At 39.7% G+C, this 21,351-nt stretch overlaps 2 protein-coding genes across 5 annotated transcripts in view; both read left to right on the forward strand.

Annotated features, from left to right (window-relative positions):
• Positions 1–1,654: 1,654 nt before the first annotated feature.
• klhl14 (kelch-like family member 14) lies at positions 1,655–16,726 on the forward strand. Of its 2 annotated transcripts, XM_086172012.1 has the most exons (9): positions 1,655–1,898; positions 2,828–3,728; positions 5,519–5,640; positions 9,136–9,225; positions 9,734–9,812; positions 10,365–10,555; positions 12,450–12,608; positions 14,734–14,891; positions 15,089–16,726. In XM_086172012.1, the coding sequence occupies exons 2-9, from the start codon at positions 2,851–2,853 to the stop codon at positions 15,227–15,229; spliced, it is 1,818 nt and encodes a 605-aa protein (XP_086028138.1). In that variant the 5' UTR covers positions 1,655–1,898; positions 2,828–2,850; the 3' UTR covers positions 15,230–16,726. The 2 variants fall into 2 exon arrangements, with proteins under 2 accessions (XP_086028138.1, XP_086028139.1); XM_086172013.1 differs by lacking the exon at positions 1,655–1,898 and having other exon boundaries at positions 2,547–3,728; positions 14,749–14,891.
• Positions 16,727–19,928: 3,202 nt separating this feature from the next.
• Positions 19,929–21,351, forward strand: part of cacna1eb (calcium channel, voltage-dependent, R type, alpha 1E subunit b) — a 65,098-nt gene continuing 63,675 nt past the window's right edge. For all 3 annotated transcript variants that reach the window (XM_086172140.1, XM_086172142.1, XM_086172141.1), the window contains exon 1: positions 19,929–20,106. The gene's annotated coding sequence lies outside the window, so the exon portion shown is untranslated. The remainder of the gene's footprint in view (positions 20,107–21,351) is intronic.

A 21,351-nucleotide genomic window follows, 5' to 3' on the forward strand; every position in this document is an offset into this window, starting at 1 on the left:
ATCCCTACAACCCTAAGTGCAGGAAAAGTGGTAGATAATGGATGGATTGATGGATGACCATGTAAAAATTACACTATGTACACCACACTACAATTAAATGATTACATGCTCTGTAATTCCCTGTATAGTACAGATTTCCATTTGTCAAAGGTGCTTCCAACTTTTCTTTCTACTTAATGGGATGATGCATGTCTAACATTTGACACAAGGGATTTTTTTTTTTTTTTCACATTCATTTGTCATTTTTTTAGATCCTCACTTGAAAAGACACGAGCCTATGCACAGGACCGGTTATATCCCAAGTTTTACTGCTACCAATCCTTATTGAATATCAGCATAAGCCATCCTACTATTCGAACTCAACTCCTCTGGTACAAAAATGACATATTATAGGACAGAATACTAAGACAGGATCTGTCCAGTTCATTGCATATTATTGTATTCTGGGGGGTTTGGATGAATTGAAATAAGCGGGTGGTTATTTAGGGTTTCAATGTAACTTTTTTCTCACACATTACGCTATTTCTGTTGTTCTAGCACCCCGATACATCTTTGTTGGGAACATTTCACTCCGGTGTAATACATGGGGTGAAAGACACACTAGGAAATAAGGTGCCTCATTCTAAAAGTGTCATTTATCAATCAGACTGTAAAAAGCTGACAGTCTGCAGGAACCTGGCGTCTGAATATTCACACAGGGGGAAAGCCAGAAAATGGGCTCCGACATAAGACTGCGATTCGGCCCTTTGTGTTCGAAAGGCCTGCAGCTAAGCCTGGGGTTTAAGGAATCCTCAGCTGGGGGACAGCATTTGGGTTCGGTTTTGATTTCAGTATTCGGTGTTTCTTTTAACTTCCCATCACTTTATGCGTACACCGTGCCTTCCGCGGGGGCCCGACGGCTTTTCTCACCTGCGCCAGACACACAAGAAACATATCCGGCGTTATTAAAATACGTTCTTTGCTGCATGTAGTATTTATGGCAAGGATAACACAAAAAAAGCAACTTGGAGTTTGTGTAGTGCACCTTCTCTCTCTTTTTTTTTTTTTTTTTTTTTTTTGAAGAACTAGCAGGAGCAGAATGAGATGAGGGGTTATTTTGGCGATGGAGATTAAGGCAGGGGCTTTTTGTCATTTGTGCGAGACAAGCCATTCATCCATTCAGTTCACAGCCAAAAAAAGGCTGGTCCCAGAAATTAGCAGTTTCAGCTCAGCAGCAAAGTCGTCGGGCTGTGAAGGCAGAGAGAAATTGACTAATTAGCAATGCGCACTAAAACTTGACGGTTCTCTCTATAACAGCGAGGAAAAGACCGGGTTTTTCTCCCCCCTTTTCTCTTTTCTTTCTTCCATAGATGTTTGAAATCGCAGTCATTTACGCTCGACAGTTTTTACAATAGCCTTGAGCCATAATTTTGCGAGTCTCTCCAGCATCCATACCCCTGCATGGTCTCTCTCCACCGGCCATGCACGACCGTTTCTCTCCCCAACCGTGGATTTCCTATTACTCTCGTTACGACTCACTGAGCCCCAGGCCCAAGGATAATGATGTGTTGTTTCTTGGTAGCATAATTTGTCACACGTATATTTCTTCTTCTTCTTCTTCTTCTTCTTCTTCTCTTGCAGAAAGCACAGCTCCCCTCTCTCTCACACACACACATATACACACGCACACTTCTTGTTAATTCAGAGGAACAAACGATCAAAAATAACAACAACAACAAGGTGAAATAGTGACTTTAGGAGTTGGAATCGATGGTTATTTTGAGGCACCCCCGGCTGTAGAGTTTGCGGGGAAAGGGGGCATTTCTCAAAGGAAGAACAAAGGGAATCCAAGTGAGATTATTGGGAACCTGGAGATTACCTACTTTCTTTCTTTTTTTTTTGACAAGAGCTGAAGTCAGGTAAGTTCACCCGCCGCCGTCGTGTAGTTGTGACGGGCGCTTTTTGCGAATCGGGCGACGCTTGTCTCCCCAAGTTTACGCACGTTTACGCGTGGCGAAAACCAACCCGCACGACGAAGCTACAGATATGCGTGTAACATTTGAACTTTACCGAAAGCCGCAATTCCACGAATACATACATGTATTTTTTTTTTCTTTCTCTCTCTCTCTCTCTCTCGCAACATACTCACGTCCGCTCGGCACAGGTAGGCTAAGAGACGGCACCGCCGCGGAGACAAACTAATCGCTTTTGTATGACTCCGATGAATCTGTGAGATGTTTAATGTCCTCGCCGTGGGGGTGGTAGTGTGTGTGTGTGTGTGTGTGTGCGTGTGTGCGTGTGTGTGTGTGGCGATATAGGGGAAGGGGGCAGCTGTATGTTGCATGTTATCCGTCCACCGTGGCGGTTCTCTCTTTCCCGATCCGACAACTTCAGCCGGGCGGGGGTGGCGGGGTGAAGCGCGGGGGACGCTGCAGCATCTTCTCCGTATCCTTGCTTTTGCTTTGACGGCGCTCTGCAAATTTGAGACCATCTTGCTCCGTGAGTTGGGAAAGAATAAAAAAAAAAAAAAAAAAAAGAAGTGGCACGCCGTGGGAGGGGAAGTGGGGTGGGGGTGGTGTACGGCGTTTTTTTGTCGGCTTTTTTTTTTTTTTTTTGTGTGTTGTTGCCTTACGACCAGAAGTTGCCAGCGTATTGGACTGCCATGGTACGGATGATGCTTTCCCCTCTGGATGGACGGACGGACGGGGCGATCTGCTCAATAACTTACTCCTCAAATCGTTTGCGACCGTAGTAGTTGACTCACTTGACTCTAGGCGTCCGAGCCCGCGTTTGTTGTGCCAATAAATGACCTGAGGTAAATGGCTGCCGTGGTTTATCTGTTGCCTAGGTGGCGTTCACAGTCAGGAAGTCATGTCCAGATCGGGGGATAGAACATCCACCTTTGACCCAACACACAGTGACACACTGCTACACGGGCTCAACCTCTTGTGGAGAAAACAACTTTTCTGTGATGTGACTCTCACCGCCCAAGGACAGCAGTTCCACTGTCACAAAGCCGTGCTGGCGTCCTGCTCTCAGTACTTCCGATCTCTATTCTCCTCCCATAATGCGATCAACAGTGAGGGGAGCAAAGGAGACCAAGGCAGCAGTGGCACCCCTTCATCCTCGCCCGACGACAAGCTCGTAACCCCCAGCGCCAGGCCCATTAATAACCTGGTCCTCCAGGGCTGCTCCTCTATTGGACTACGATTGGTTCTGGAGTACCTGTACACTGCCAATGTGACTCTCTCCCTAGACACAGTGGAAGAGGTGCTCTCAGTCAGCAAGATTCTCAACATCCCCCAGATCACTAAGCTCAGCGTGCAGTTTCTCAACGACCAAATCTCCGTGCAAAACTACAAGCAGATCTGCAAGATCGCCGCGTTGCACGGACTGGATGAAACCAAGAAGCTGGCCAACAAGTATCTCGTGGAGGACGTGCTGCTACTGAACTTTGAGGAGATGTGTGCCATGCTGGACGCTCTGCCTCCCCCTGTGGAGTCAGAGCTGGCTCTCTTCCAGATGTCAGTCCTCTGGTTGGAGCATGACCGGGAGACTCGGATGCACTATGCGCCGGACCTGATGAAGAGGCTTCGCTTCGCTCTTATACCTGCTCCCGAGCTCGTGGAGAGGGTGCAGTCTGTTGACTTCATGAGGAGTGACCCGGTGTGCCAGAAATTGCTACTGGATGCCATGAACTACCACCTGATGCCTTTCAGGCAGCACTGTAGGCAGACCGTGGCCAGCAGGTGAGAAAGTGACCGCCACAAACAAACAGAGTAGAGAGCACATGAACGGAGACCCGAGACATGCGGATTGTTCGAAAGTGATGAAATAATTCCAGCAAATTGCGTATTCAAGTTTAGCCCGCTCGCCCTCGTATTGGTCGCGCCGCTTGTGCAGTTTCAATAAGAAAGGTAGCTGGTAAGAGGCGTGAGGTTTGGAGCTGTGTTTTCCTTGGGGCGGAGGGGTTTCAGTTTATGGGGCTTCGAGCTACTCGAGCTGCAATTTATTCATAACTGCCAGCCTACCTTATGTTTTACCGATGAACGCACATCTTGTTATTCCTGAGACACGTGTGAAACGGCTCCGTAATCAGTGTAGACAAGATGCAGCAAACTAAGCAAAGGCTGTAGATTTTTTTTCGATGCGACATATAAACCTAATCATTCGTAATGCTCCGATATAACAGCTGACGCACAAAGATATCGATTTTAACGGCGTTACAGTAAATAAAACCTCTGTTAATGTGTTCAGAGGGAATTTAGCTGGCCTGAATTAGTTTCTGCCATATAAATTTGAGAATGCACAATTTTCCCTTATACAGGTAAGAGACTAATCATTGGTCTATTTCACGTTAGTCCTGATTGGAACCACAGGAGAAATGGGAAATGTTGTCAGTAAGTCAGCTGATTGTGTTTTTCTCAGACTTTGGACGTGAAAGTGACCTGCCGTTTAAAAGTCAAGGGTGAAAATGTTTGGAGTAGTGATGCAATTTCAGAACGACAGCAGCCAGGGGAAAAGTTAAGCTGTGGCATAAGAGAAAGTTCAGTCTTCTCAAGCCCAATTTTACACAAAGAATCTTATTAGGGAATCATTTTACATGTGTCTATTTCCACCATAACCCAGTAACATATCTATTTCCACATATGGACCTAAATGAGCAAGGAATCAGGAATCCTCATAATTAGTTTCACATGCCACTGTTTCTCTCCTCTCAATTAATCACCATTATCTATGTCCAGGGGCTCATTTGCATATGAATAACCCCCAAACACTTCCAAGTGGGCCAGTAGGAGAGAGTGTACCGAGACGCCGGAGATTTACCCAAGCATAAAAAAGTACAATAAGAAATAGAAAATAAGGTGAATGTGTTTGAATAGAAAGGCCTTTTGCTGCATATTGAGATTAATTGGTAGATTTTTGCAGAGATCCATTAAGAGCCATATAGTGGTCATTAATGTACAGTAAGTGTGCAGCTTTAAGGTCATATATCACGGTGAGACAGAAGACAATGTGTCCATTGGCTTAGAGATATTACATGAATCACTGCAGAGATGGAGACATTGTATGGGCAGGTTTACGCACTCAATTGAACTTTCAGCTTCCAGCATGGCACCCCGCAGGACCACCCTCATGTCACAGCTAATTAAAAAATATCTGTAGATCACGATAACCATCCGATAACTCGTTAAAAAGGAGAGGTTTCCTGTTGAGATTTTTTTAATTCTATGAATTGCAATGAAAAAGGTCACCCACAAATGGTCTGATTAGTTGTCTCGTGTTCTCATGCAGGAGCATTTATGGAATTAATCATGCATTCAATACATTCACTTTTTCGTACACTGAATTCGCCATGTAAGATAACATCAGAGAGCAGAAACGATTCTTTTTGCTTTTCAGCATGAAAATTATACTTAAGAACTTTAAGAAACACATATGTTCCTATTGCTCACTTTGGTCTTTTGATGGCTTAATGGGATTATTAGCTATTCGTTGCATGTTTTATTCACTTTCACAAACACTTTTGACATTATAGAATCCGTTCTAATAAGAAAATGCTGTTACTGGTTGGTGGTTTGCCTCCTGGACCCGATCGCCTCCCCAGCAATCTTGTCCAGTACTATGATGATCAGAAAAAGACATGGAAGATTCTCACAAGTGAGTACCAAATAATTTTTTTTTCTCCCCATACCTGAAGTGCCCTGTATTAGTGGCTTTTATGATGAGGAATAGTTGTTCCTATGGATGAGTTTAACATGGGTTAATTTCCACAGAAAATGAGGGAAGGAGTTTCCTAAATCCTTCAGGTAATAATGTATCACTATTACTTTTAATATAAGTTTTTAATCAGAGCGTGACTTCACAGCACTGTGGAGTTTCATGCCCGGTTTCCCTTGTTTTTGCTGAAATATGCTTGTGAGATGCATGATGAGGCTTACCTAAATGTAATGATCTAGTATAGCAGAGATTGAACAATAATGAATGACGTCTTTATTGGGTACCCCTAAAATGTATCATGTTTAATCACTTAGTCAACAAAAAGAGTGAGTGTATCACTCGAAACACGCTATCGCCCCATATAAAATATTACATATATACAGAGTAAAACAAATATCAATGAGATTAAATCAGTTGCACATTGCAGTTCAGATATTAAAATAAATATTAAAAACCTAATTTATATTAATTCCCCAAGTATCATATGTATGAAAGGTCCATAAAAACGATTAAGGAAAGATGTATTCTATAGTATTACATCCATATATTATGTATTACACTCATCCATTTGTGCAGGAAAATTACCATCGCTCCAAAATCGGTTCGAGCAAAAAAGAACTTGTCCTCAGGGGGAAAAAAAAAGGAAGTGTTTGTAAAGGAAACATTTAGATGTCACTAATCTCCGTATGCTTTTTTCCCCCTTACTGTCTTCCTTGACCTTTTAAGGCACACCACTATATTTTTTGCCATATTGCAAAGGTCAAGCAAGAGCTAATGTGAAACCATATTTCCCCTTTGCATCATCACGGCTGGACATATCGAGTTTTCGTCTGTTACAATAGTCAATCATTTTTTAGCAGTGTCTCTTTTTTCGCACACACTAACCATAGATCTGTCTGCTCTGCAGCACCCAGTTCATATTCTCAATTTATGGCGCATGTTTTTAATGTCTCTGGTGCTGTCATTTAAATTCACAGACAGTTTGGGCATTGTTTCTTTCATTGCACAAATCACAGCATTTCTCTGCAGTTGGCTGGCATTTAGCTCATGTTTGTCCAAATTTATCAGGGTGTATTCAACTAAAGGAGGGCGTGCTTACACAACAGCCTGAAGCTTGGTGGTGTTTGTATTGTCATTTTCTCATTAAACTTACACTCATGGGTATAAACTGCAACAAGCAAAAGGTCAATAGGGATTTCCATCATTCAAAACTAAAAAGTTAACACTTAAATGGTCCGTGGCCAAGTGGAAGGACAAAACTGCAAAATCATCCCCTTAACACATCAGTGACCATCTGATGTAGCTTCCACACAATGGATGTGAAATAGAAGATTATTAACATTCAATCATAACTTTTCAATGAGGCGAAACCTGAGAGGGACAGCATTTGATTAAGACATTCATCAACATAATTTGGGACGAATCTGATCCCCCCTTGTTGTGCCAGACAGATTCCTGTGTAACGTTTGCCATCTAGCGTACCCCAAGAAGTGTGGACAAACACGAGACAAAGGCGGGCAAAAGCTCAGGGCTGCACTATTCCTTCCTGCTCTTTAAACCAACCTGAGATTACAATCCTACACTTGAGGACGGACCTCGTCGACACAGCAAAAGGAACTCGGCTCAGTGGGATGCAATTGTAATGGTGTTAAAGGCACGCCAGAGCTCGAGCAGCAGTGGTGCATTAGCTGTGGAGTCATTCAACCGACATGTGCCTGCGCCTTTATGCAGAGGTTTCTGACTCCCTCTAGTGAGCCCTAGAGCTCACTGTAGACAGGAGTGATGGGCGTCCATCTCATTGAGGATGTGCCCATTCTGCCCCCCTATGGCCATTCACCACTGGAGAATTTAGACAAGGGACAATCAGGTAGATTCATTTCTCGTATATTCCCAAGACAGTCATACCAAATCAAATCAATTGTGCAGCCAAGATGTGATAATAGATAATGTATTTTCACTTTAATTTTTGTCGTACTAGACGATTATCATAGGTGTTATTATGGCCTCGTGTTACCTGTCCAAGCCGCCACTTACCTCTCTGCTCACCTGCATCCAAGGCACCTGTAGAGGACACCCCAAAAGTACTTTCCGTAGTGTAGCACCTGACACGCGGTGAAGCAATAATCTTTTCATATGGATACAAGATGATTTTTAGTGCAGGTACAAGCCGCTAGAAATCAAATAAAAAGTCACCCATCCATGTCCTATATACTGCTGAATGAATGATAATGTAAATAGCATGTAAGGGAATTTGGCAGTCGTATGGCACTTGTCTTTGAGGTGCACTGGAGGCAAGCAACCTAATCCCCTTGTTCAAGATAAAGCTGTGTTTAGTGTATGTAGTATTAGTTCCTATCTGAGATTTCCCTCCCATACGAGAGCAGAACATGTCAGCCAGCCAGAGTGAGATTGCAGGGAGAGGCCAATCGGAAAGAAATGAGATTCAAGGCTGTCTAATTTTGCAGCAACTGTGATCCATCAGGCAGTGGGGAGGTGACAGTGGAAATGACTGATGGAGACAGACAGGTGGGCTTTAACATTTCACTGATTTGTGCTCAAAAAGCGCTGGGCCCGAGATTTATTGAGTGAACATGATCATGTTCATTATGACTGTCACCTAAGACCATTTCTCTACATCTCAATGGGGTCACTTCCTCAAAAGAAGATGGAGGACAGGAGGGGTGCAGGAAAGCATAAGCTAGGGAAAAAAAAACCCAAAAGGGGTCATCTCCCTCTTGTGAGCTCGTAGCTGCTTTAGCATGTTGAGATAGCTCACAGAGAGCATTCCTGTTAAATTTCAGCAGTAAAAGAAATCTTGGTCATGTTCCCATTTCGCAAAGAAGTGATAGTAAATGTCGGTATTTCGAAATGCCTTTTTTTTTTTTTCCTGAAAAAAAAAAGATATAGCGTAGCCCTTACAGTATTTTCAGTGAGTTTACTGATAATATTGTTTGGGATTTTAAAAAAAAAACTCCTCAAACCGTTGTTTCTTTACACGTTTGTCACAACAAATATGAGGAATATGAATCAAAGGGGATTTCAACAGAAAATGAATTAAATGCACAGTGACTCATGATTCAAAAATCTCAGTGAGTATTTAAATGATCGTACATTTGAAATATAACACTTGATGTAGTTGAACAGTCTGTGACGACCAGCTGCACCCAATCAGCTTGCACAGAGATGCAAAATATGGCGTTCTTCATTTACAGTTGACTGTAAGCTCAGTTGCTATTTTTGCTTTGTAAACTGTGTATAGCCAACTGTTGGGATGTGGGGCATCATTTAATCTAAATCACAAGTTATTTGTTTGGTTCATTAGTTTTTTTTTTTAGCACTTGGGTTAGGTCTCAGGTTACACAACCCCTGACCTTAATATTACTCATGTTATGATGATTAATGCCAATGTTTTGTTTTTTTTTGTTTCCCACCCAGTAATGCCTTACAACAGTGCGCATCATTGCGTAGTGGAGGTAGAAAACTTTTTGCTGCTGTTGGGCGGAGAGGACCAGTGGAACCCCAACGGTAAAGTAGCAACACGAGCCACTTGCAATTTCACATCTTAATTTTTACTTGACCAATAGGGCATCCTTACCGACATCATGAAGGACCAACTCATTCATCTGAAACAATCAAGCTCTCTCAGCGTACAAGAAAAAAAAACACTCCAATCTCACTTGACAATTACTGTCATAGAAACACAACCATTATTAACGCTTAAATGTTCGAGGTGTAAAATTAAGTGTTGTTTTTGTGAAATGAGGGCAATAATTGAAGTAAGAAACAAAAACTGCGGACAATCAAATAATCTGATTTTGTATAGTTGAGCAGACAAGATTTCTTGTCAATACTTTTAGTGGAAAGAAGCAATCATTTCTCAATAAAAAAAAATCCCATTGCTCTTTTGAATATAACACTTATTGGATGGCCAATTCTAAGTGCTACCAGTTATCATAATTATATTGCACAATATATGAATAAATCTAATATATATTTTAAACTGCCTTTTCAACCAATTCATTTTATTCCACAGGAAAGCACAGTACTAATTTTGTCAGTCGCTATGACCCAAGATTCAACAGCTGGATACAGCTGCCACCTATGCAGGAGAGGTGAGGCTTCTTCTTATTCAAACACATATGTACTTGGCTCATTTCAAACATATTTCTGTGTTTAATCTTTGGTATTTTGGTATGCACTCCATGCAGTTCATTTTTAGAGACTCACTGAAGTTTTTTCTGTTGTCGTTGTCAGCTTGTTTAGAAACTGGTGTTTTTCTTGAATTTGTTTAACAGTTATATTAATTATGCTTTTGCAATTATTAGGACTTACTCCCAGTCCAACTCATTAAAGTTCAACTAAACAAAGGAGCCTGTCGGAATTAGATACTAAACTAAACGTTATCAACTTCAGGAGTGGAAGAATGGAATGGATTTATTGCTTTGGCTGTGCCATTCAATTGTATCCCAGTAATGCAATCAAATTTGACAACTCTGTTTGGTCAGACACAGAAAACAAGAAAATAGGAATTAGATAGATAGATAGTTAGGTAGATATTTATTTATTGTTGTTTATTGTTGTTCCTGAATAAGCCAGTGTGAACCTTCACTCAACCTTATCATTGCTGTTTTAATGATGTTGTCTGGGTGACACCTCCTCCTCAGGAGAGCCAGCTTCTTCGCCTGCCGCTTGGATAAGCATCTGTATGTGATTGGTGGTAGGAATGAGACAGGCTACCTCTCCAGTGTGGAATCCTACAACCTGGAGACGAATGAATGGAACTACGTTTCATCTCTGCCGCAGCCTCTTGCTGCCCATGCAGGAGCGGTGCATAATGGAAAGATCTACATATCAGGTTGGGAAAAAAAAATTACGATAGAATATTATTATTTTTCCCTGTAATTATCCTATTTCTTTCATTACAGAGGTAACATAGCAATTTTAAAAAGTTGGTACTTTCACTGCTGTGCTGAAAAAGATCAATATGCTCTCTCACTGAATAGGTGGTCATGAAACCACACAATATATGACATCTTATTCTCAAAAGTTTGAATGCATCAAACTACCATCATAAAGTATACAACTTTACAAATGATATATTTTTGTGTTCTTTTGCTCTAAATGATGGACGTTGCAGATTTTTAAACTCTCAACAGTCTTTTGTTAAAGACCAGATAGTTTTTCAGTGAAGAAAAGATGCAATATTGAGCATTAAAATGTGACTCATCTCACAGAATCTGTCAGATTATGTAGTTTTGCCTGTTATTGTTGAAGCCTGTTGGAAACTAAACACAAGAAAGCTCTGTAGGCTAAAAATGTCATCCTTGCACACAATGAGCCATGTTTGGAATTTCTCAGTTCTTCTGGGACAGTGACCTCAAGAATCTTATATGATGTATCTTCAAGTCAGATTTTGCACATTATATAACATTCCCAAGGTTTGTTTGCATTTTCGTGACGCACACTGATTTGTCTCTTCTATCACACAATTAGAACCAGTAGAAAATGGTTCTGCATGACTCTTTGCCTGAAGTGACAAAAGTGACTGCCCTCTTCAAATTCCTGCCTTGCAATGATTTTAGATTTCTAAATTCTTGCCTCACAAAACATTTGCTGATCCCATTAGAAGGATAATTGCAGAGTGACTAACAAGCCTTGCAAGGCAGCTGTTGCTTTAAAGACCCTTAATACTTTTTAATACTTTAATATGAATATTGAAGTATTAAAAATACTTTTGAAATAGCAGTACATATATACACACACACACATATACACACACACACACACACACACACACATATATATATATACACATATATATACACACACACGCACACATATATATAAGGGTATATACATATATGTATATGCATATATATGTACATATATGTATATGCATAGATGTATATGTTTTGGTTAGACCTCTCCAGATTTTCCAATTTAATAAATTGTTGAGTTTCAAGCAATTATCTGTGCATTTACAGGGATTTTAAGGACATTTCTTGATAATTTCTTGAGGTTACAGGGTGGCAGGGTGTTTCACTGAGCAAGAGAGTCCCAGCTTTGATTTGGACATGGGGCCTTTGTGTGTTGAATGTGCTTGTTCTCTACATATATGCATTGGGTGTCTCCAGCTTGTCCAGTGTTCTTCCACATGTGAATGAATGAGTGAGTGGATGGTTGCATGTCTCTATACTGCATGTGGCCCAGTGGTTGAGTGGTGACCGCTCCAGGGTGAACCCTGCCTCTTGCCCAATGACAGCTTAGGCTTGAGCCCCACCATGACCCTGATTGCAGGATAAGCAGTATAGATAATGACTGAATTAATTAATTGATTTTGAGGTTATGATTATTTTTTTGACATTTTAGATCATTGAAAAACTCCTCACGGTGACAGTTTTTCACCTTGAAGTCAAACAATTCCATCAAAACTATGAGCATTTTACAAAGATATTAAAATTAAATTAAATTATCAAATTAAATGATAATAACCAATAAAATTTACCAATTACCAAATTGTAAAAATAATGAGTAATGATGCACTACAATCATACATCTTTTTTTGTATAAAAAATGTTTGCTTATCCTTATCGCTCAAGCCTTTATAAATATTAAGTGTATTTATTTCTCTGATGATATCGCCTATAAGCACTATTAATGAATTGCTTTCTACCAAGTTTCAACCGAGGGATTTTGCTTATTTTTGATAAAGTGACAGTAAGGAATAGTGCTGTGTTTACCTGTTGCAGGAGGTGTGCACAATGGAGAATATGTGTCATGGCTCTACTGTTATGACCCTATAATGGATGTGTGGGCTAGGAAACAGGATATGAACACAAAGCGTGCCATTCATACACTGGCTGGGATGAATGACCGCCTATACGCTATTGGGGGAAACCATCTGAAGGGTAAGTACTCAGGTGTTTCAAGAATGGGATGGAAAACATGTCTAGATTTGTACTTTTCAAAACTGTATGAAAGAGAGCCTGCTATTATCAGAGTATGACCATGACCTTTATTACACTTTGTTCCCTATCGTCTTCCATCCTTTTCACACTACAATATGAAAAAAAAAACTGAACTGCAGATTTGTGTCATGCCTTTGTATTTGACAAGCATATCTGTATTTAAGCCTTTGAGTGTGAATTTTGAAAAGCCTGTATCCATTTTAAAAAAAGGAAAAACACCAAACTGCAGCTTTCTATAACATTTTAATCTTGGCAAGAGAGGCAAGGGTAACTGAGCATTCGTGTCGCGCAAATTATACACGTTGTGTGGGCAGTCTAAACCTTTGTGACTGTCTCTCCCTGTGGATATGTTTAAATTTCTAGCTAGATTGAAAGAAACTTGAGTTATCTGTGAAGAAGAGCTTTCAACAATAATAATCATAAATTATCAACAAAAAAACAAACAAACAAACAAATGTATCTTCATATTTAATGACACATTATACATTTGAAAGAACAGATCAGTTAAGCTGTCTTAAATGTATCTCAGGAGCACAAAGAAAGGATTGTGGGATCAGAATCTTCAAATTATGCAAGAGACTGTATCTGTGTGCACTTTATACTTCATACTTTATTGTTAAATGTTTACTGTGTAACAGTGCCCTTCCTTGCTAAGTTGCACTTGATTATTATTATTACATTGTTAATTTCAGGACTCCGTGGGAATTTGAGAAATATATTCCTCTGTATGTCAAGTAAATGCCGAGAAATTGACAATGAAACTGACTTTGAACTTTGACTTTGAGACAAATTTGTGTCCAATATTTGTCACATAATTTTGTTTCATTTTTAGAGACAGGCGAAAATTTGTTCTGTATATTAAGACATGATTTCCTTTGGCATTTTACTCCAATATTAGCAATGACAGCCCCCCTGTGATTACTGGATAAATTGTATAGATAATGAATGAATTAATGCATTAATTATTTAATAGCAAAAGGAAGAGTTCACATTTTCATAAATTTTAAGGAAAGGAGCCATTTTCATTCTTTTTTCACCCTCTTGCTGGATTGAATTTTTGCTCTCTTTCTATCACTCAGCTGTTGGTCTCTGAGTCAGTTATTGCACCAAATAGCAGATGATATTATATTTACTTTTGCGCAACACAGTGGCCCAGCGGTTGGCGCTTCGGCCTCACAGCACGAAGGACCCTGGTTCGATTCTACCAATATTGTGTGGAGTTTTAACGTTCTGCCTTTGTCTGTGGGGGTTTCTTACGTTTCCTCGCACACAGTCCAAAACCATGCAGCAGGTTATTTGGGAAAAAAAATTGCCCCAAACGAATGAGTGAAGTGGTTGTCTGACTTTATATGTGGCCCTGCGATTGTCTGGCGAGCAGCCCGATGACACTGGGACAGGTTCCAGCATCCGCTGCAACCCTGAATGCAGGATAAGCAGCAGCAGAAGATGGATGGATGTTACTTTTGACTTCAAATGGGGCATATAGATACAGTACATACATATATACATATTTAGATATCATGATTCTCAAAGTTTCAAAAGATTAGATGTTTCCTGATTAAACATAATGAATAGTTCTGAATATCATTTTGACTTATATACCACTTATCCCTGAGATAAGGTTTACATCCTGTGTTTTACCTTAGAACGTCACAATGTGTACATATTTAAGATTTTTCAGTGTCATCCTATTAAGTGTGACATGTTAAAAAATTCACTTCCTTTATCAGGATGGATAGGATCAAGAATGAATCCCTCTGAGGGACTTCACTATAGATGTTTTGGGGATAAAGTCAGATTTCAGACTGAGTTGGTCTGGCAATATACGTAGGAGAGACAGTGAATATATTGGTAGGAGGATGCTGAGGTTGGAAGCAGGAGGTCTTAGAGAAAGAGCAAAGAGGAGATTTATGGATAGAGTTAAAGAGGACATAAAGCTAGTTGGTGCGAGAAAACAAGATGCAGAAGATAGGGTTAGATGGAGGCAGAGGATTCTCCGTGGCAACCCCTGAAGGGAGTAGCGGAAAGGGGATAAAGAAGAACTAAATCACCTCCTTTCTCACAGGTTTCTCTCATTTAGACGTGATGTTGGTGGAATGCTACGACCCGAAAGCTGACCAATGGAACATCCTGCAGACGCCTATCCTGGAGGGTCGTAGCGGTCCTGGTTGTGCTGTTTTAGATGACAGCATCTTCCTTGTCGGGGGCTACAGCTGGAGCATGGTATACTTTAGCACATCACATACCGTACTATATAGTACATATTTCCCGTACTTCAGCAAATAGTTTAAAAAGAAATATATGTCAATATTTTTTCATTCATTAAAATACATTACTGTAATTACTGTATTGTAGTATAACTTGAAAATCTTACAACACTTGAAAAAATTGAGGTGATTCTGTTTCTTTTTTTCCCTCAGGGGGCCTACAAGTCCTCTACTATCTGCTATAGCCCTGAGAAAGCAACATGGACAGAGTTGGAAGGAGAGGTGGCTGAGCCCTTAGCAGGCCCGGCTTGCTCCACTGTCATACTACCAGCCTGCCTCCCCTTTAACAAATGACAACTAATGCATCTGAATGGCAGAGAAGGCATGGAGCACCAGAGTGACTGGGAAGAGGACCATCCATAAACAAAACAGTTGTCAACAGTTTTGTGATAAACCCCTGAGTCAGATGACAGGGGTGTGTATAAATTATTTTTTTACAGGTTTGACCAGAGCACTTTCGTTATTCCCTACTGGAGGTTTGAAAAACAAAACAAAAACAAAAAAAAAAAAACAATTGTGTAACTCATGTATTTAAACTCATCTGTGTTCTGAGAAATGGTCAATTTCATGTTTGATTTCGATTTAACAGATAGTAAAGTGTTTTTGGCTTCTCTTCGATAGCACGCATAGTGTTGAACTGAATTATAGCTTTCAGATTCCATTGTATCTTGTATTCAGTAGAGGCATAATTCCAGCAAAATACAGTGTTGTTTCATGGACTGACACTGGGAGGGAAAAGGAGTCACAGAGTTCAGCTGAAACTGGGCTGGGTGAGTTACACAAATAGTGATGATCAAAGTGTATAAATATTAATCATCACTCATTTTATTACTAAGTTTTGGCTGCATTGTGCACTTACCCTGCTGTGTTAACTGGTCGGACCATTATGCAATTGTTTTGTTATCTTTCTCAGAAATTTTAAATATTTATGTGCCCAGAGTGAGAACATTTCCAGGAAAAGTTCTGATTGCAACTGTCTTTCTACAAGTGACATAGAAAGAGTAAAAATATACTGTAAAAAGACAATTACTGATGATCTTTATGAGGATATGTCAATATCACCAGGCCCTTAGTTTGAACTTATTGAATTAGTAAATGACTGCCACTTTATATTTGGGTCCCTTGATAACTCATTAAACAAAAATGTCCTAATAGGTTATCAGTCTGAAAAAAGGACACTTGTGGCAAATGTTAATACTACAAGCAACTACAAACACATGTTAATACTAACAAGCAACAAAATAGTTTACTATCAATCCTAATAATACAGATGATTCACTCATCTTAATGGTACAATCAAATTGTAATCTGTGGCCAATGTACTCATTAGTAGCACGTTTGGGTAAATTGGTAAGGATTTGAGGACATTGATTTGTTTCGTGCAACATCATTTTAATAGGCCCGTTTATGAGGCTACGCAAAGGATTACGGGAATTAAATCTTCCTGGTGTTGAAAAACAAATGTGCAAACAGTGAAGAATAATGCACTAACAGTGGGCTTTTACACCAGCAAATAAAGTTCACTTGAATTTAAACAGATTATTGTGTTCCGTTCAAGAAAAATATCAGTACAAAGTATTCTTGTCTAGTCTACATTGTTCGGTTAAAGAAAATGTTGACTCTAAATACTGATGCAGTACTTGTTGGATTCTATAAAGGTTTGTTGATTTCATTCTTGTACATACATGCTTGCAGTGAAACATTTTTGTGCACTCAACTTTGGATTTATTCTCAAATCCTGTTATGTCCTTTGCATTTTAGAATATGAAAATAAATTGACACTTGATGATTATTAAGTTTTTTCATTCCTTTTAGTACAACTGAAAACAGGCATTGTTAGAGGGAACAGTTAAGAATCAGCTGTAACATTCCTAAGCAGATTTTTATGGTACCCAAGTAAATGACTGACTTCATACACAACTTGGATATTATATGAATATGCAAATGCATCTTAGAAAAACCTTAGGAAGTTTCTGATTCTTAAATGTTTTCTTCTCCACAGTAAACACTGTTGTTCAAAAAGACATTAACGGATCAGTTATTTAATTTAATAAATGAAATTGAAATTCAAATAGATTGACCTAAAAAGAGGATCACAAAAAGCCTACTTTTCTCTATTACTAGTATCGTAATACCTAGTTTTTAATTGAATTAAAAACAAATTTGCATAAAAAGTTGCATGACAGTTTGTATGTGAGCAGATATTGCATGGATGGAGGGAATCACCCTTTAAAAATAATAACCTTTCAAAGGGTTGAACTTAAAATTAAGGTCCCTGTCCAAAGAAACCTTTAATCTTTTTTCATTATTGGTTTTAGTTTCTCTGCTTGGCATCTCCACTTGATGCGTATCTGTTTTAATGCAGCTGATCTTTTTAACCATTTTTTGAAATGACATAAATCCATATTTATTCTCATCACAGGAAACTGTAACACTTAAAGGCACTTTGGGATCTTCCTATGAAAGAATCCTCATGCAAGATAATCCATGTCTGATGATACATACCGCAGTAGAGAGATCTGTTTAATTGGAAGGGATTTCTAAAAACACAGCACCTGAGGGGACTTTGAGTGAGAGAGAGGCGTAGTGTGTAAAAATATAATTCTGACGAAGAAAATTACATGAAGAGCCTTTTCAAAGCAATATTTAAATGGTTCAAATAGGGAGTCACTGTATGAAGGTGAGTGTGGATTTGAAGTCTTCATTTACTTCTCCCTTTTGGTAGCAGATGGCTTCTGCACTGCCCTGAATCCAAATGGTATTGTGACACCTTCTCCTTGTGCTCGGGGAATAACTCGGTTAATATGAACACGACTGGCCTCTTAATTAAGCGCACAGAATATTATAGTCCCGTTTTAATCACTGAAAAGGTATTTTTGTCCTTTCATTTTAGCTTCATAGTGTAGATGCACAGTTAAACTTCAATATTGAGCGTTCCCTCCCCCCCCCAATAAAAAAGGTCTTAAGAAAGACTGATTTGAACAATACATGACATATCAATTCCAAAAATATTTTGAACGGCATGTAACAGAATCGTCGAATAAGAAAAAAGACAAGCTGAGATGGTGTTTATCCAGAGAGTGACTGATCCAGTCATTTTGAAATTACCTATTGATTATTGATTTAGAGCCCTCCCCAGTCTTGCTTGTGTTCTCCTCATGATTCTACCATCGATAGGATCTCTCTGCTTGAGAATTGGATTTTAAGAGATGGCCAATGAGCAGACTTTGTGATCTTTATTTTGAAGACTTTGAGTCAAATATACAAACAACATACAAAACGGGAAAGATTTGATGTAAAAAATAGTACATTAAAAATTTCTTCTCAGAGTGATAAAAAAATGGGAATCTATTTAAAAAGGATAGAGACATTGTTATCAAAAAAAAATGTCAGGAGCCGCATGTTTTTGTAGATACCACAGCTGTATAAGAGCTCCAAAGTCTCTGTCAGACATGTTCGGACAATGTTACCTAAAAAACAAATCTGTAAATGGAAGCGAAGCTGCTTTACATTGTGAAACAAATCTGGTGTCATCCATCTATTTCTATCGGTGCTCTGAAATGACATTATTCACTCCATTTCTTTTGCGCATCAGTGCCACAACGAAATAATCCATGTGTGATTTTTTTTTTTTAGCAGAAATAACATTTTCAAGAATCAAAGCTCCATCATCCTCAATGAGCAAATCATACCTCTTGAGCTAAATCAAGAGCCTTGTCATTCTTTTCCTTCTTGTATATTTATTTTAAAATGGAGTGAAAATGACCCACATTGCCTGTTGATTTAAGCATATTGAATGGACAAGGCTAGGTTATTTTACTCATTTGAGCGACAACCCCTAGTGAGATGCAGGCAAGATCAGCACACACATTTCACAGATAACATCAAGTTTAATAGTGAGCGACCCCTGTATTATATCAGGTATATATTACACAGTCCTTGCCTTCGACTGCGTTTGGTAGAAAATCACTCTCCACCACCTTTTCTTTCCATGCAAGTATGTTAACCCCTGACATTAAAAAGTGTTTGTATTTCATAGCCTCCCTTTACAGAAGAAAGAAACACACACACGATTTAGAAAATATTGACATCTCTTTGTACAATTCAAAAACATTTGGCCATCGAAATGTTTCAGTTCTTACCCAAAAGGACAGAGGGCATCCGGCATCTCCATATAGATTAGATTGAAGTGCCACTATTCCAAAAATAAGACACTTTAAGACTAAAATGTTGGAGTGTCATGTTGTCTCCCTCATGGTCTCATTTGCTGAGGAAAAAAAAATGACACATTCATTCAAAAACGCGAATGCATGGCTTGTTTACTCACTATAGTGCCCTCACTTGTGAGAAATTTTTGTGCAGACGGTTGGGGGTGTACCTTGGCCAAAAGAAAAACTGTATCTCAAGGCGCTGCCCACAAGCTCTGTGGATTGGGGCCTTTATTCATTTATCTGGTTGGTATGGAGACATTAATGTTGGCATAATGTTTCTTTCTTTCTTTATTTTTCTTTAAATGAAGCTCACTTATCACTATAAGAAAGTCTAGTCCGTCCCAGTATGACAGATGATGTATCTGCATATTCAAAATCTACCAACTTCATCATGGTTGTCATGATTGTGCGTGAATTTTCCCTTTAAATGTGAATGCGTGAAATGCAGTTGTGCGTGACAGGAGTCCACCATCTAGTGGCAAAAATATCTGAATCGGTGTTTGCTCCCTCGACACTCTCTCCTCACACACACACACACACACATACGCGCACATGAGAAACCTGTGGCATCTCATTTGAGCTCAGGGCAAGTAACGAGAAATATAAACTAAAACTTCCCCTCGCTTTGGAAGAAAAAAAGAAAAAGGAAACAAACAACAATCGTTCACAGAAGTTTCCGCAGCTCTTTCTCTCTCCATGAGCTGAGTGAGACGGAAGAGCAGCAGCAGAAAATGTCTTGGATTGTAGTACCTCGCTTCCCTCCTGTTTACGTTCATCCGTGGCACACTCCTCTGGCTCTCTTCCACCCGCGGTATTTTTAGCCATTCAGCGGGGAATCATCACTCAAAGAACCGTCTCGAAATCATCCTCAGATCTTTCAACCGGGACCGAGTGGCGGCTCGGTTTAAGATCCGCCCGGTCGACGCTCCCGGACGGCAAAGGAACGCGCGTTTCCTTAAGGTAAAAAAAAAAAAAAAAAAACAAGAAGAACAAACAAATCTACTATCAGTTCTGGGGTATTTGTTTATTTCCTTTCGCGCAGTGATTTTTCTTGGGTGTTTTTTTTTTTTTTGTGTGTTTTGTGTTCAGAATGAATTCCGCCTTGAATATCCTTTACTTGGTGAAAGTGGACGTCAAAGGATTGCGGGTTCTCATCAGCGGCGTGCGTGTTTTTTTTTTTTTTTTTCTAAGCTGTCGTTTGCGGGGGGTTGAAGTTCCATTTTGATTTAATGTCTATGCAATTCAGTAAGTGGGATCTAACTTGCTGAGAAGGTGCTGTGAGGTTTAAGCTTTCGTAGCGTTCATAGCTACTTCTTCTGCCATTCACATTGATTTAAACGACTCATCCATCAATGATGGATGCCGCCTATTGTTTTCAATGGGTGCCTCTTGATAACACTTGACATTTTAATTTTTTTTTTTTCTCACATTGTTGAACTTCCAATGGCTTTGCTGAAATCAGAAACAGCCCACTACGGAGTGGTACTGACCAGACCACCGGTTGGGAACCTTGCAGCCTCCCTGGGTTTTCAGACAGGTTGTGTGGCTGAGGGCAGAGCTCAGCTGAGACTGTCTCCAGTTCATGTCTGAGGAGCTGTACTGATGATGAGTGAGTCACTATGCTTTTGCTTCAGCTCTCCCACACTCGTACATCTTCTTTTCAGCTCTTGCTCAATGGTAACGGCCCAGTTTAGTCTGGCTCTGTCTGGCTTGTCTCAAACATGTGATTTTCCAGCCTCGCCTTTCTCGTGCACACCACAGGTCCTTGTTTTTGGCATTGAAATCGACAACGGGATAGTGATGTTGCTGATCTATATTTTTTTTTGTGAACGTTATCAGTTATCCAGGTCGATTGTTGATATATCTTATCACGGCAACTGAACTTTTTTTTTCTCCTTGAAAACATTTCACCTCTCATCTGTGAGTCTTCTTCAGTTCTTTCCGCTGTGTTATTCTGGAAACAAAAAGGCTGATAAGGATAGACCATCCAAGTTGCGGTCTGTGTTTCGGTTTCTTTTAGATCGTACACCCGGCCTTTTTTCTAGATCTTCATGCTGGGCTTACACCTGCATGAGGGTCTGCAATGCAATACTTGATTCCACAACTCAGGTGGACTTGGTCGTAATGAGAATATGCCTTTACTTCAAATTAGAGCTAAATATTTATCTGGAAAATTAGGTTTTATTCCAAATGTCATCCTTTGGT

The sequence above is a fragment of the Fistularia commersonii genome, chromosome 25 (genome assembly GCF_037954325.1).
Source record: "Fistularia commersonii isolate RoL2024-O1a breed Wild chromosome 25, RoL_Fcom_v1.0, whole genome shotgun sequence".
NCBI lineage: Eukaryota > Metazoa > Chordata > Actinopteri > Syngnathiformes > Fistulariidae > Fistularia > Fistularia commersonii.